The sequence below is a fragment of the Symsagittifera roscoffensis genome, chromosome 1, assembly GCF_963678635.1.
Source record: "Symsagittifera roscoffensis chromosome 1, txSymRosc1.1, whole genome shotgun sequence".
NCBI lineage: Eukaryota > Metazoa > Xenacoelomorpha > Acoela > Convolutidae > Symsagittifera > Symsagittifera roscoffensis.
The window spans coordinates 8,409,595-8,426,995 of NC_087062.1; the positions used below are offsets into that span (position 1 = coordinate 8,409,595).

General features: G+C 34.3%; 1 protein-coding gene across 1 annotated transcript in view; it reads right to left on the reverse strand.

Moving 5' to 3' along the window:
• The window catches only part of LOC134857164 (uncharacterized), a 53,113-nt gene that overhangs the window by 24,879 nt on the left and 10,833 nt on the right, over nucleotides 1-17,401 (reverse strand). The window contains exon 3 of the mRNA XM_063873540.1: nucleotides 921-1,255. Within this exon, the coding sequence (XP_063729610.1) occupies nucleotides 921-1,255 (335 nt within the window). The remainder of the gene's footprint in view (nucleotides 1-920; nucleotides 1,256-17,401) is intronic.

Sequence of the window (17,401 nt, forward strand, 5' to 3'; positions counted from 1 at the left end):
AGATCCCACACCACCCTACCCCTACGTATACCCGTACTACATAGTTACTTGTCCCGGTGGGGGTGTTTAGTGTTTAATGGGATGTGGTAAACGAGTGGGGAGGGGTGGTTTCTGGGCACTTTTTGGAAACTTACTACACATTGGCCTCTTCAAAATTACTATTTATTGGTCGCCCTGGACGAACGTGTTCGTTCGAGTTTTAAAAAAAATTGCAAAAAGTAGTATAATTATTTACAAAATTTAATCCATGCTTTTGGATTTTATGTACAAAACGTAATACATTATATAGGAAACAAAAATAGATTAAAATCAATTATAATTGATTTTAATGCATTTTTTGTCAAAAATAATCGATTAAAATGGATTAAAAATTCATTACATTGTCTAAATTTGCCATGATAATCGATTATAAAGACAACATTTTAACCAACAAAAATTCGTTATAATGAATTTTAACCATGAAACTTCGGTGCGGGATTTTCAAACCAATATGATTTTACTGTTATGACCTGTGAAAGTTGAGCTCCTTGATAAACTTATTTTATTTGATCTCCCCGATTATTCTAAGATTGTACAAAAAAATTTCTTGAACAAATTATTATTAAAAAACCGAAATTGGTCCAACAAAAATCACCTCAAACATAAAGTTTTCAGATGGTATACAAAAATTTTGCGACGTGCTTAAAGGTTATTCTTTGCTGTTATTGATTCTGCATTTCATTCAATACATTCCTAAACAAACAAAAGTAAATTTTTTTAAAACAAAAATTTACTAATTTACTGAAAAAGCAAATGGAGACGGGCAATTTTAACAATAAAAAATTTCGAATTGCCAGAAATGTTCAACAAAAATGTCTCAGGAAAAACTCTTAAGCAATATTAGAAAGACCATTTCATATTTTAAAAAAGTGCACACGTACCTTGGGGGTTGGATTTCTTGAAGAGCTTTTCCTTCGAACCCACTTTCCTGACTCCGTTCGCCTTAACAAACCGTCGACAGAAGCAGTCGAATTTACGTGCTGCAGATTTGGCACTTGAAAGTTTACGTTCAGAGCAGTGCTCGTATCGACGATTGCCGACGAAACCGAGCATCTCGGTTCGGGTTGCGTGATTAGCTCGGCGCAGCCAGTGACACTAGTTCGGGTTTTGCCTATGGGTCCTTTCGGAAATCCTTCTCGGCTAGTGAACATTTCGGGACTTAAATGGCGACTTGTAGATAGATCAGACACTCGCCTTAAGTCGGCATTGTCGATACCTTTAACAACATAATTTGGCAAAGATCACGATTAATTAAATCGGTTCAAGTTATTCGAGTAAATATTCCTGAACGATTTTGAAGAATTCTGTATAATCAGAACTACTAAAAAATAGGCATAACAATGAAGTATTATTTTAGGCTTTTGATTGAAAGCTTCTTGATAACGGAATGTTTTTGTAAATTATTGAGATTCATTTATGCTTTTTTTGCTCTTTTAAAACTTCTAGAAGGAAGTAAACGTCGTTTTCATTCCGGAAGCCTTGCGTTAAAATGTCTTCAATTACCAAGATTAAAAGGTAAATCCAGTTTCGTTGATACTTTTTAAAATGGTTTTTAATGATTTTGTTCAGCCTCAATAACCTTCGGCGGGTACAAAGTAATCATATGTAATTGTTTGAAATTCGTAGCTTAATCTTCCCTATTTTTGCTTAACTAAAATGTTTTAGTTCAATTTCTGGAAAGGTTTTAGAAAAAAACTCGAATGAAAAACAAATCAATCACCTAATTCGAAATTGTCAGACATGCACGAATTGATTAAATCTGGATTAGTTAGGAAATCGATTTTGAATTGCATCTTTCAACCTTACTTTGGAATCGATTAGGCCTTTCAGCTACGTGATTACAGCCACAAAGAAAACAGCGCAAAAATGACATTTTTGAAACATACCAAGACTGCTTGCATCAGGCGATACCCTCAGTGTTTTGACTTTTGCAAAAATAACGTTTATGCAGAAATAAGGTCTTTGCAAAACTTTTGCATATTTGTATAGTCTTTTCTAAAGAAAGAATCATTTTTTATCACTCCCCCCCCCCCTCGTCCCACGAACAAAAACGCTGAGTACGGTACGGGGATAGTGTATTTCAAGTAATGGATAGTGTATTTATCTAATTTCGTCGCAACCGCCATATTCGCCTCCCCCTTATGGTTGAACATGGGGGGATTATTTATTGGTAGGATTTGGTAGGAGATGGGAGGAGTGTTAACTGTTTACACCCCCACCCCAAGTTTACCCCCTCCCCCCTCTTTGCTTGGCGGGAAGTAAGAAAAAATTTGAGGGGTGACGTTGAGACATGGCATTTAATATAATAAAAAAATGGCATACATTTTGCAAAAATCTTGCAAATTTTGTAAAATTTCTGCAAAAATAAACCCGCACTCAGTAAAAGAGAAAATGATCGATTTTATTACAATTATAATTATACTTTTATCAAAACTATAATTAATAATAAGTGCAAAGCTTAGATGTTTAAACGATTTATAATCCATTATAATGATAACATTTTTCGTGACATTATAATAAGTTATAATCAATTATAATTTATAATAATTTTGCGAAGATCTCATGTAATCTCTTATAATCTCTTATAAAATTTTATAATCTCTTATAACCTCTCATCATCTTTTATAATCTGTTATGATCTTTTACAATCTATAATAATAGAGTATAGTACTTTTTTCTGCCGAAAATCTCTAAAATAAATGTCTTGTCACTGTTTGGTTCATCTGAACACAACGTTTTGCCACGAAACAAAAGTTTCATAGAGATTCTTTCATATTAGTTGAAAGAATCCCGCTGTAGGTGAAATATAACTCTTCTATATATATCATGAAACTAAAGCAGTGTGCTGATATTTTGCTGGGCAAAAAAAACTTAGAAAAAAACATCATGAAACATCTATAATCAAGAAGAAATGAAAAAAAAAATGCTATAAATTTGGATTAATTCGAAAACTCCAAAATTAATTTTAACATTTTCCACATCAGCCAACGTCTTCGAAAAGCATAAAATTTAGCAATTCATTTGCAAGGTCGAAGACATAATGGGCAAATAAAACGGATTATAAACAAATATAATCAAATATAAAAAGAATTTTTCTGCATAAAAAGTGAATTAGAAATGAAAATAATCGATTATAATTGTATTATAATTGATTTTATTTGATTTCAAAAAGAGAGATTATAATCAATTAATAATTGATTAAAATCATTTTTTTTCAATTTTGTTAAGACTGGCACTAAAATAATATTATAATCGATTATTAACGCTTGAAACTGGATGCGAGATCAAGTTTAATTCTAAAAACAAAATGGACTATAATCGATTATAATGAGTTAAAATGGATTTTTGTTTCAAAAATATTTGATCATAATAGCAGTATAATTGATTTATTTGTCTGAATTTTACATCTTTAAGGGATTATAATGAATTTTTTTGTCTCGGTATAATCGATTAGAATTCATGGGCTCTCGGTGCCGGTTCGTGCCACCACTAAGCCCTGAATACTCCGACTCCCATTTGATGTCCCGGCTTCTTGCCTTAGTTCGCTTGGAATTATTTATTTTTCCGCTTTTGCGTTAATATAACGAAGCATCTCTCGCCTCAATGATGACAAATTGACCAATTGGCCAAACTCAAACATCCATTAATTCGCCACGAACAATCGCAGGTTATTTTTTTACATTTTGAGCTCAAAGTTTTTAAAGCTTCCAGATGATTTCAACAACCCCTTTTTCTGGGGAGAAAGTAAAACAACCTAAGCACAAATATTCTGCTACTTTGTTCGAAAGTCGGAACAAAAAGCATGTAAGAGACTTAGTCTCCTCTTTGTTGTTTTTCTTTGTTGAGGGGCGGCGGTGATGGGATTAAAGGGTCGCGGGAATGAAGAATCGATGAATGAACAGGAGAAGAGATGGAAAGGAAAAAGTAGTAAAATGTAATTTAAGTGGTAGGGCGACAATTCGTAACAGACGACAATTCACACCAGGCGACAATTCGTAAAAAGGCATTGGCAAGTAGAATACGCTTTCTCCGCTTCGCTCAGCTGCGCTTACATCCGGCACGAGAGGAATCAGTGTTCCCTGCTTATTATACAAATCGTTTATTCGATACAGTGAAGAAAGTACAATCGGCAAAATCATTCACTGCATCAGGGTAGCTAGAACAGGCTGTTCGGCCTAACAAGTAGCTACCCCCGGGATAACTTTCACAATTAAGCAACGACAAAGATCAGTTCATGCTAATTAGAAAAAATACTGTTATCAATTGGCGCTAGTTACGAATTGTCGCTTGTTACGAATTGTCGCTTGTTACAAATTGTCGCATGTTACGAGTTGCCATCTCACGATTTAAGTGCCTAATCTGCTTAAATGTGTAGTACTTTCTAAAAAACGGAAAACTTTAGACAGTTAGATATGTTTTTGAATCCAAGACAAAACTGAAGAATCCAAATATGTTACCAGACTCATTTTTAATTAGGGGCACTAGAACCCTCGAGAAATAAGTCCACCTTAGACCAGTGCTCATTCCCAAGGTTTGATTATTGTCAGGACTAGGCGCGGATTTAGGGGAGGGGTGAAATGGGGGGGATTGGAGGGGGGTAGGACGCTTCACCCCAGACTCGATTTTCCTCACCGCGCCCAAAGTGTCCCCTTTAGTATTATTTTATAACACCATAAAAATTTTCTGTGGTCTCATAAAATAAACTTCTAAGGATGCCCACGTTGCCAAATGTACTAAAATTGAGAAGTAATTTTTTGGTCGAAACTTTCCACAAAAAGCCTCAAAACTTTTTGGCCCGTTTTTACAAAAGTTCGCCTTAAAAAAGTTCGAATTTTTTTTTGAAAACAGTTTCACTATACATTTTAATAGAGGTCAGAAACTCAATAAAAAAGGAAACAAGTTTATTTGAAAATCCCCCACGAGAAAATCCTGAATTCACCGCTGGTCAGGATAATATATCCCTGCTTTTTTTTAAAAACGCTTCAGAACTTGCGGAAGCTCATTCAAGAAATTTGTGAGGAAAGGAAACATTTTTAAGTTTCATATTGTTTTCCGGTCAGCAAATCTGAAAAAAAAGTTACTTTATCTAGAATTGTTCATTTTAACGTCAGAAACCAATATTTCACTCATTTCAATGGGCACAGTGCTGGATTTAATTTATCCGGACTAAAGGTGTGAAAATGAAACTGAAAAAGCTCTCATTGTTCAAACTTGACGGTTTTTACAGATTCCTGCTACATTCAACAATAAATAAAATATATAACGATATGTACAAAAACGTTGCTATATTTTTATGGGCTTATTTTCGCTTCGGAAAAATTTTTGGAGTTTTCATTTAGAAATTTCAGTTTACATGGAATATCGAAAAAAAACAAAATTCCTAAATTCACCGCGTGGGATTTCTGAGAGAAATGGCGTAAAATAGAAAATGGATATTTTTGTAGAGCCAAAGAAGTCGGTCGGCCAAACAATCTACTGAAAGAGATGAAAATTATATTTACTTGATAGCAAAAAAAAATGTTGGGACGTTTCAGGAGCTTCGAAAAAAAATTGAACCTGCTTTATATTTATCAGCCAACAAAATTCGATCAATTTTGTTCAAGAAAGGAGTCACAAGTCAGGGTCAAAAAAATTTTAGACATCAACAGAAAAAACTGTCAAAAACGGTGCCAAATTTTCGAGAAAAATTATCACATTTTTGAGAAAATGCAGTATTTTGAGGCGAAAACATCGTTGAATTATACTCCAGCGCCAAAATTTATGTGAGGCGACCCCCAAGTATGCTTTATAATCCTAACTATTTCACTCCAACGGCAAAATTTGGTGGAAAAAGGGTGATGTTTCGGTGCTACATAAAATTTTATGGTGAAAAAGATATTGTAGTCATCGACGGAAACACTATTTCTGCCAAATATTGCAAATTACTTGAAATTCACTTGATGGAAAACATTTATCTGGACAAAATTTTCCGGCAAGACAATACCAGTTGCCATAATTCCAAATTTTCGACAAAATTGTTCCAGGAAAATGGTTTTCAACTTTTGGAAAATTGGCCCCCACAATCTCCAGCTTTGAATATTATTGAGATATTATGGAATTTGAGTTAGGACCGAAGTGTAACTCATAGAGTAATTTCGGATAGGGTACACCGTATGCTCGTCACGCTATCTTATTTTCGGCCGGATAGATTCGTGGAACTTCTTAGTCTAATACCGATCCTAATCTTACTCTTATACTATCTAGTCTCAGGTTGTTTAACTAGTCTCTGCTAGGCTCAATAGATCTAGGGTATACTGGTTTATTGCGGCTGCTGAAGTGCTCGGGAGAGTCCAACTAATTTCTAAGTTAAATTCAAATCTCTCTGGTGCTGAAATTACAAGTAACTTCAGCACTTACAAATAAGTGGGTTGTTAGTTAGATGGATCATGATTGGTTAATATTAAATACTTTACATTGGTAAAACATTTAATTTATCCAATCATAAAATGTAGTTTAGATCAGGTTCCACCCATCCGGGTTTTACAGAGTTTTTTAGAATAGTTCTTCTGCAATTCGAAGGATGGATGATGGACGTTTGTTTTTGGCGAACATCATAATTTTCTTCCGTTTCCTCTTTTGTTAGGGAAGTTCCAGGAAGCTGGAGTTAGAGACATAAGACGTTGTGTCTTCTAGTGACAACGACTACGTCTTTGCAACAAACTCAAATCTGATTTCAGAATGGTTTGCTATGTCAGGTTTTTCTGTTCTGCGTGGAGAACTTCTTTTGTGTATGATCTAGTTTGGGAATGGCGTGGAGATTGTGCGTGGAGGGGATGCCTGGTTACTCGGATCTGTACGTATACTTGAACATCGAGGTGGTCATTGGTCTAGTTCAATGAAATCCTTTTCTGCGAGGTCAAGTCGTACTCTAAATCCTTTGAGTTGTGATTGTGAGCGGCATATCGATTGTAGTTGGTCATTCTCTCTCGAGTGTAGTGGGGTCGTCTTGTCTTTTGATGTTCGTCCTTGGTGTTGTATTCTGATCTATGTATTGCATCATGTGATTTTACATTTTATAAAACTTTTATTAGTTTAATATTTTTTAATAATGATTTTAGTTAGTTGTTTTCACAAAAGCTTTTTGTTTTAGTTCGGTTATTTTGAAGAGTTACTCACACTTGAGTAGCTCTTATTAAAAATAGTGGTGTGGTCACAAAGCGTGGATGTAGCGCGGTGGGTTAGGCCGGCTATAGAGCATGCTCAGGACATCCTTCCTGGTGGGTTAGGCCAGGAGTGGGAGTATGATTTCATGCGGTTTTTGTGAGGGGTCCTGTTATGTGACAACGTTTTATGTTGGGTTTGTTGTGGTTTTTCTTATGTTTTGTTGGTTGTGTCCTTTTTTCAAAAATCAAATTGTTTGTGGTATGGGTTTGTCTTTCGACTTTTTTGTGTTTTATTATTTCTTTCTTAGACTTTATAATAGTCTTCAAAAGAATAAATTATCCAGTTTTAAACTGGGTTAATCCGGTTTGGGTACCGTTGGTTTCCTTTTCTTAGTCATGCTGTTATTCTATGATTTGTGGTATTTAGTAAGCTGCGTTGGTTAGTTTTGTTTAGTATATGATTCCTTTCCAACCGGGTTAAAGGAAAATTTGAAACATGTTATTTTATGTTAGAGTTGTTGAGTGTGAAAACTTGAAACTGAAATTCATTATTTTAAACAATTCTTCGTGGGCGAGCTGTGCGAGTGTGGATAGAATTTCTGTGCGAATGAATGAAAATATCAAAAGGTTAGTACTGCATTTGCATTTATTTAATTTACTACATAGAATTTAGAAATTTACTGCTAGTCATGGGGGAATATTAAGATACAAATTTTCATCATAATTAGATTTATTGCTTTGGGGGAAAATATTATAGATGAATTTACTGCATTGATATTAAATTTAGAAATTTATAAGTGTAAGAGATTAATAGAATTTTAAAATTGTTTGATGAGAATTGTGATTTTTATTGTTTCTTTTGTGGTTTTTGTAGGTGATTGTCGGATGAAAGCTAAAAATCTAAGGAAAACATGAATAAAGAATGGTGAGTTTTTAATACTGTAATTAGTTAGTAATATTCATTTAATTCATACTTACCTGTTAGTCGTCGGGGAAAAAACCGTGGGGGAAGATGTCGTGAATTAGTTCTGAAGTTGTTAGTAGTTTAGCTAAGATGCGGATGATATTTTTAGTTTGAAGCAGTGGCCAAAGCAATTGAAGTGCCTTGATAGTGGTTAGTTCTTCAGTGCCAACTGCAAACTCATAAGGTGTGTTTTGGATTAAGTTATATAATTTGTGATTGAATTTAGTGTTGTGGATGAATTCTAAAATTGGGATTTCTATGGGTTGTACAAACTCGTGCGGGATAAGGAAGGGTCGGGATTCTTCGGCGTTGAAGGTCTTGGTGATGGGACAGAAGATGTACATTTGGGTTATGGGGTCATAATTACGAAGAATACCATGGAGGTTAGTGTCTTTAATACAATATGTGAAATTTAGGAAAAATGGTGAAGTGTATTTGGAATTAATGAATTGAAAACGATGGTGTGGTTGTCTAGAGGGTGTGTGTAGGTCAAAGTGATTTTGGATGAAGCGATAATAACTATATGTGTGGGTTTGTTTAGTGCGCAACATAATATCGTGTGAGCAGTGTAAATCTCTTTCGTGTGGTGCAAGGAAATGAAAGGTTAGTGAAAATATTTGGAAGCGTTCTTTAAAACTTTCGTATGCTTGTGTGTCTGTTAGTGCTTCTGAAATAATGTGATCAAACTTTCGGTCGAAGATGTTTAGTGTGAATGTATATGGTGTCTTGATGAAAAATTTCTCGGTAATTTGTGGATTAGCGAAGCGATCGTCGTCTAAGAATTGATCTTGGTTAGCTCTGATGATGTTGTGATCATAGTATTCGAGTGTATATTCGTTAGCTCTAGGTGCAGTGTGTGTTTTTAGTGATTTTTTATATCCAACGTAAGTAAATTGTCTAGGTATTAGTGGTGTAGTGAGTCGATATAGCATGTCCGTATTTCGCTCTATATCGATGTGAGTGTTAGATAAAGGTAAGCAAAGAGGGTTAGTGAAATGATAATATGAGGTCCAAGAGAGAGTAGGCATTAAAACGTATTCATCTACGAAGTTGCGTGTTTCGTTAGTGTCGTGGGGGGTGTTTAAGGTGTATTGTGGGAATGAGGGTAAGGTTATGGCTAAAAATTCCTTTGTGTTAGTATGCTTGGGGTGGTTGATGTATTCACGGGCTGTTCCTGGTTTTGCTGGGAAAGGATGGTTGGGGAACTTTCTTTTAAAAGTGCGGTAAGCTCTATTAGTGTTGAGTGAAGATTCAGTTGATGTGGATGATGGTGCTAATGATTCAGTATAAGTTGAAGAGGGTGTAGGGGTAGGGGGGTTGGATGAATTTATTGTGGAGGAGATTTGGTTTATGGTTGGGGTATTAAGGTGGTAGGGTTGTTGTTGAGGGGTAATAAAATTATCTAGCTCTGGGGAGATTCGGGGGGTGTCTGGAGAATGAGATGATTGGTCAGAATGGTATGAGGAATAGGTTGGGGTAACTTGGGAAGCATAAGAGGGTGTGGGAGTAATTGGGTCAGGGTTATTGGATAATATGGGTTGAAAAGGGGGTTGAGAAAAATTAGAAGAGTTATGAAAATTATTGGATGGGGATGGTTCTGAGTCGGCGAATTCATCGGGGGTTTCAATATTCGGGTTATTTAGCTGTGAGATGGAGTATAAAACTGAGATGTGTGAATTAGTGTCGGAATTCATGCCTGATGTTACATTACTAGATGGAAAATCGGGTGGCGGAAAAGCAAAAAGTGGTATTATTGGGATTGGAGAGGTAAGATTGGTTGGGTGGGAATTTGATCGGTGTAGTGATCCAAGTTGGCGGCTCATCGTGGGCTAAAAAAAATGATTATTTTGAGACTGAAAAGCGGTGGTATGGGGTTGTTCAATAATTTGTTCATAAGTATTATCATCTTGTGACTGGTGTGTCATTATATGTTGAATGGGACTTTGTGATGTGGTGAGTCGAAAATTTGGATTATGTGTGATGGCTAAGTTTCGAAAATTTCGTGGGACTAGGGATAGTGGATGGTTATTTGGTAGGGCTGGTAATTGTGGTGCCGTTGGCGTTATGTCTACATTGTTATGTTCTTCGTCGTATGTATTTTGTCGTGTTGTTATTTTTGTGTTATATTCTTTTATTTGTGCGTCTAAAAGAATTTTGTTTATAGATGTAGAAAAGATTCCAAAAAATCCTGCAAATAGTATGCGTGCTACACTTGCTTGTCTGTTTACTTGTGTGTGTATAGCACATGTGTTGTAGATTCCTTTTAAAAGTGAGAAAAGAAATCCAATAAAGTTAAACATTGCGTATAAAATAGTCAATTTTTCTAAGATGTAGTAGGGCCATCCTAGAAAATCGAGGATCTCATTTTTGAGTGTAACAAAGCTAAAAATGTTAATTGGTGATATATCTTGGGGACGGTATTTTTCACCGTTTAGATATATGTAATCTTTAATGTCCTTAAAATATCCGCTATAGTCTTGCGTGTAGATATCGGCAAATCCTGCGGTTTCTGCAAGTTTGCGTAAATTTTGGTCTGTTGATTGTCTTTGTATAGTGTCCATTTGTGTTAATAATTCTTGGAATTGTTGTGTTCTAATGTGATGTTGAATATCTGATTTTGAATAGATTCCTATTGATTGTAAGTCTATATTTGGGTTTCGAGCAATAGCGCGAATGCTTTCTGGTGAAAATTTTTTGAGTGATTGCATTAATGTGGGATATGGTGTGAGAAGATAATATTTATTTTCATCAGGGTTTAGTTGTACTACATTGTGGCTGTTTTCTGATCCTATGGGACTGCGGTATCCCAGAAATAGGTTCTTCGTGAAAGTGTATCCACGAAATGTACTTTATTCTTATAAAAGATAGGGATTCTTTTATAACATCGTTTATCTTCAAAAACGTATAGTGGTGATACTTTTTTAGTACAAGTATAAAACCATAAGATGTTTCCTTCATAGTCTAAAAAATTTGATCTATTTCCAGATAATAAGTATCCTGCATAGGGTATTTTTAATACTGCTAGTGCAAGTGATTGTAATATTTGTGTTCGTTCTAATTCGCATAATTGGTGTAGTGTTTCTAATTCGGAGAGTGACATTTCTTGAAAAATTCGGCTAATTGTATAATCTAGTTTCATATCTAAATGAATATCATAGTGGATATTACCGAAATATGTAGTATTCATTAGTGATAATTCTTGTAAGCGTGTGCTTCTGGTGTCCTGAGGTTTTAGATGTCCACCAGGTTGTCCGTTGCTTTTTTGAAAATTAACTGGTATATAGGATGTTCCTTCGTTTAAAGGATGACCTGTGGCATATGGGTCGATTTTTATTTTTCCAGTGGTCATGTCGAATCCTTTTTCGTATTCAACTAATATTTCAGAGTATTGTGTTCTGTGAAGTGGATTCCTGTATTTACATGCAAGTTCTGTTTCTTGATATATTTGAAAACGTGTCAATTTGTTTTCTATATTGTCTATGTTTCTAAAATTAGAACTTAGTTTTCGTGATGGATGGACTTGTTCATATGGAATTGATTGTATAAAATATTTTTCGTGAAATTTTATCATACGAGCGTGTATTTTTGCTACTTGAAATGTTGTACATGTATCTTCGGGGAACCAAACAATTGTTGCTTGTGTTCTCGTTGTAGGGTCGCAATAACCTTGATCATTTTTACAAGGTAATCGGATTCCTTGATAGATCATTGTATTATCTGATAAATCTCGTGTTAGTTGTATTTTTTCGAGTTGTATTTTCCAATCGAAAAACATTATTTCTTGGTATCCTTTATTTTTTGTGTCTGCTTTGCAGTTTGATGGGTCATTTATACCAATGTGTGGTATCCAATGTTTATCGTGTAGGTCATAGGTTAATCGTCCGTGTGCGCCGTTATACGGGTATTTTTCGTCTAGTTTTATATGTCCTTGGTGTCTTTCAAGTTGTGATTGATGTACAGAGTCTGAAAAAACTTGAAAATTAACTAATTTTCTTTGGGAGTTTTTATTTTGTGTGATGTTTAGTCTTAGTAATTCATTTTTACAATCGTCGGGATTGAGATGTAAAAGACGTTCTATATTACTTTGATAGAATGATTCATGGTCAAGTCGGTTTTTGTTTCCATTCGAGACTTGTGAACAATGTACTTTCTTTTCGGAAAATGTTGCTGTGAATTTATAACCTGTAACTGTTGTTGCTCGGGCTTTTGAATAGAGTGTTGCTATTACATCTGTGGTTTCTATAGCTTGTGGTTCTGTTTCACATTGTGATACTTGATTTATTGCATATTTATGTAGTGTTTTTTGTTCATTTTCTTCACAATCGTAATGTGTTACTAGTAAATCTTGTGGTCCTGTACGAGGAGAAGGGTTTATGTTTTGATTTGAGATTACTAGAAAAGGGAGTTGGAGAAAAATTAATAATTTTAGAATATACATGTGTATGATAATCCTGAGTATGGATTATAAAATGTAATGTAGCCAATTGTGTTTTTGGTATATCTGTCGTATTTGTATATTACTTCAGTAGTTATAAACGGTGGTGGTAGTGATTGAGCTGTTATGTTAGGTGGATTTAATGGGTAGGGATGTTGGGTAATATTATTTAACTTAACTGTGATTTCAAACTTTAATTGTAAACTGTTTTGTTGGAGTATTTGAATATTGTGATCACGGATATCGTTGTGAATATCTTGGCGATATTGTAATCTATTAAGTGCCCAGTTATGAAGGCGGTTACTTTCTTGATGTTGTCCAAATAGTGGTGGAGGTGCTGTGAATGTATTCCAATCTAGTCTTAAAGGAATATTTATTGATGATTGTTCTCGATATCTGGCGTCGAGATTATTTGGAAAGTTTAAGTTAAAGGGTGGTGGTGAAAACTGGCTTATTGATGGTGTTGATGGTAGTGATAATGTTTCTGGTAGTGATGAGGATGTTGTTGTATCCGTAGAAATATCTATGGGGTCATTGACTAAATTTGGTTCACCTTGTGTAAATGAATGTGTAGTCCAATATGGTAGTCGCGATGCCTGGTTTGGGGGGTTAAAGGGATTTTCACGTATTTGCTCAGATGTTGGTGTTGAACCTAAGTAATCTGATGGTAGGCTTGAGGTGCTACGTTGTGAAAGAAGCGTAGGGGTTTCTGGTAATATACCAATGGGGTTTTCTGGAGTGTTTTGTGATGGGGATTGAGGTATATCAAAATGAACTCGGGGAGTTTGAAGATTTCTGTTTCGTCGAGGATGTATAATTTGTCTATTTATTTCGACTGTATTTTGGTTTTGACTAGAATTTCTTATTCTACTTAGTTCTTGTGGTAGTGTTGGATATAGGTTATATGTTGGTTCGCTTAAAGGTGCTTGTCGTTGAACTGGTTCTAGTGGTTCTGATAAACGAGTATGTCGTTCTTCAAAAGTGTATGGATTGTCTTGAAAAGTAATTCGTGTAGATGTTTGAGGATTTTGAGTAATTGAAGGTGGTGTTTGGTTATCTTGGGATGATGTCGGTGAAGACTGATTCTGTGACTGTTGGGTAGCAATTTTTGATGGTTTTTTTTTAATTATTACTTTAGTGAGAAATTTTGTGTTTATTATAATATTCTTCCAAAAAAAGAATTAGAAGGATTGTTGCTAGGGCAAATGTGAGGATTGCTTTCTTTATACATTTACATATTGTCAAAATGAGGGATGATAAGAATGCTATGAAAATTACAAACAATAAAAAAATATCGGTTCTACTGAAAATTGTTCGTATCATTTAGACAAGTTATATGACTCGTACCTGTGGATGTAATCAAGGGTTTTGGAAAGTTGGAGGAATAGTTCGAGTATAGTGTAGAAAATTAAAAAAATGTTACAAAAAATGATTAGGATTATTAGAAAAGATTCAAGTATATCAAAAAGAAATATTATAAAGATTTCAAGTATTGAAAAAAAATGTTTAAAATTTATAAGTATTTGAGCAACTGTTTGAGAGAAGAGCATTTAAGAAATGATCTCTTGGTCGAATATTTTTTGCTGTTTGAGGCGATTTTCTAGTGTGGTCGAATTATTTATTAGTTTTTTGACAAGTGGGTTGAGTTTTGTAAAAAATTGTTGGGGGCAATTTTCATGGTGACTGGGAGGTCGTCTTTTTCTTTATTTTTGTTTGTCAAATGATCCGGGGTATGGTGAGATTTTTATACTTTAGGCTAATTAAAATCTTCATTTTGTTACTTTAGGCTAAGTTATCAAATTTGTTTTGGGGGTATTCGTGGTCTGAGTTGGGGAAATATTGTTGATCTTTGGGTTATTAGATAAGGGAGGGGTACGGTATTATGGTGATATTTATTTTAGTTGTCAAATTGGAGTGATTTGCTTATTTTTGACCTGGAGGTTGTAAAGTTATAGTTAGAGATGTGCCTGGAGTTCTAGATTATTCGTCTAATTGATCTTAGTTTGAGTTAGAGAAAGTGGCGGATTGGATGAATCCTATTGGTCTATTTTGAACTAGAATTATTGCGTACTTGTGAGCATGTTATTTTGAAAAATTGAAATGAAAAATGTTACGGGGGTTTCAAGATTGTGAAGTATGAAATCTTAAAATTACTTTTTAAATTCTACTTTCTTTAATATTTTAGATTGGGGGATGAACATTTTGTAGTTTTTACGTGGTTGATTTCGGAGTCTTGTTGTTTTTCTATGTTCAGATTTGTCTATTTCTTCTTGGGGTATTATTTGTTCTGTCATTTTTCTATTTTTTCTTTGTTTTGGAGATTCTTTATGGTTTTGTGTATTGTTTTTGGTGGCGGTTGGTTTTGTGTTTTGATTTTCGGTGGGGTTATCATTTTGTTCTGTGTTTTTCAGATGTGGTTCATTTTGAATGATTTTTAATCCTGTGAAAGAATATAATTGAGTTAATTCGCGGAGTGCGTATTCTTTTGGGTAATAAGGTAATAGGTTGTTTCGATGTTGAACGATTTCTTTTGTGTTTGAGTCGGTAATTTTATATGTGACATCAGTGGGTTTTGCAATTATTTGGTATGGTCCTTTTCGAAGGGGTTGTAATTTTTTAGAAATTCCTTTTTGAGTATTAAAATTAGGTATTAAAACAAATGTTCCAATTTTTAAATCGGAGGCTGGTGTAAAACGTGAATTGATTTGTTCATTAATGTTTTGTCTTTGTAATAACTTTTTTGTTATTTTTTGATAAATTTCATTGTGTTTTTTATCTCTATTTAGAATCCATTCGGTGTGTGTACCGGAGGCTAGTTTAAGAATTTGTGGGTGATGAAAATGATCTTCATCGTGTGTATGTAAAGGTAGGTTATAACAAATTGAGTCTTTATTTGGTTGACAATAACCTTGTGCGTTTTTATGAGAATTTGCTGTAAACATTATTGGTTTGCGTGGCTTTTGGTTAAAAACCATTTCGTATGGTGACATTCCTAAAGTTGTCGTAATTTGTGAATTATATGCTAAGGGAAATAATTTTACATCTGCTGACCATTCGGTATATTTTGTATCATTTCCGTTGATGATACATCTAAGATATTCTTGTAATGAACGGTTCATACCTTCGACTAAGCCGTTTGTCCAAGGTGCATGAGATGTACGTGGTTTGTGTTTAATGTTATATAAATGACATAGTGTGATAATTTCATTATTTATGAATTCTGTACCGTTGTCTGTAACTAAAATTTCTGGTAGTCCGAATTTTGCTATCCAGTGTTCATAGAGTGTTGTGTAAGCGTAATAAGCGTTACAATGTGGTACTGGGTTAAGTGCTACATAATGTGTAAATGCGTCAACAATTACCATAATGTAGGAGTTTCCTTCTGATGAGGGTGAAATTGGTCCTTTAGTATCAAATGAGATACGATGATTAAAGTACAAACTTTGTCCTTTAAAATTTTGTTTTTGTGCTATTTGTTTTTGATTTGGGTAAGGTTTATTTAGTTGACATACTATACAGTCATTGCATAGTACTTTTATCCAAATTGGTGCATTTGGGAAGTAAAAATTTTGTATAAAGTTTGAATATGTTTTTTCTGATCCAGAGTGTCCTTTAATATTTTGTGTATGTGAAATATTAAAAGCTATAAGAATCATACTTATAGGGAGACATGGAACTGTAGATTCATTCAGGTTATACTCTAAAAGGTCTGTATTTTCGTTAATTGTTGTATTATTGAATTTTCGAAAATATCGGAGGAGTGTTTTGTTTCCTAGAATGGTTGAATCTGCTTTGATAGGTTTAGTTTTATATTTGTGCCATGATTTCAGTTGTCGAATTACTGGGTCAAGGTTTTGATATTGTTTCAGTGTTGAAATTGTAATTGTTTCTGTTGGGGGGAGAAAAATGTTTTCGATTTCTAATTTAGATAAGGGTATTGTGTCAAGTGGGTCGTGAAGGTCAAAAACTTGATTTATTGTGTATTTTGAATCATTTGTTTGTGGTCCTGATAAATTTATTTTATCAGTTAAATCTTCTTTTTCAATTAGTGGAAAATGGTCTTTTTTAGGCGGGTGTTGTTTTGTTCGTTTTTGTTGGGTGTTATTTTTTATCCATTGAGAATATGGGATTGGTTTGAAAGTTGATGTTCCAAGTAGATCAACTTCATAATGATTATTTTGACAATCTAAATAAAGTGGGAAATGTTGTAAATTATTTATTTGTGATTGTTCAATATCAGTTTTTACTGCATATTTGCATTCCAATCGGGGTGATGTTTCGTTTTCTGCAAGGTAGAATTTTATGTTTTTGGGTATTTCAACTGTTGTTTTTCGTGTAAGTAATTCAGGTGGTGTATTTCGACCTAAGGTGTCTGGTAATGCAAGATTTTTTCCTGCAGTCCAAACTATATGTAAGTTTGGAAATTTCATTAGAATTAGTTGAAATCTGTAAACTCGGTGGTTTGGGTTAGATTTTTGTGTAAAGAGAAAGATGATTGGTTTATGGTCTGTGAATAGAACTGTTGGATGTTTTGATCCAAGTATCAGAAATTCATATTCTGTCAGTGTATATATTATGGCTGTGCATTCTCTCATTAGAGTTGAGAGTCGTAGCTCTGCTTGAGTGAATAATCGAGAATTTGCTGATATGAGGTTCATTTTATTTGTACCATTATGTGATTGTAATAGTGCTGCACCGATGCCAAAGTTCGAAGCATCGCACATTGCATAAAATGGTTGATTTGAATCTGGAATTGTGTTTGAAATTTGTTCAGTTAAAAGTTTCTTTATTTCTTCAAATCGTGTTTGATGTTCTGTGTTC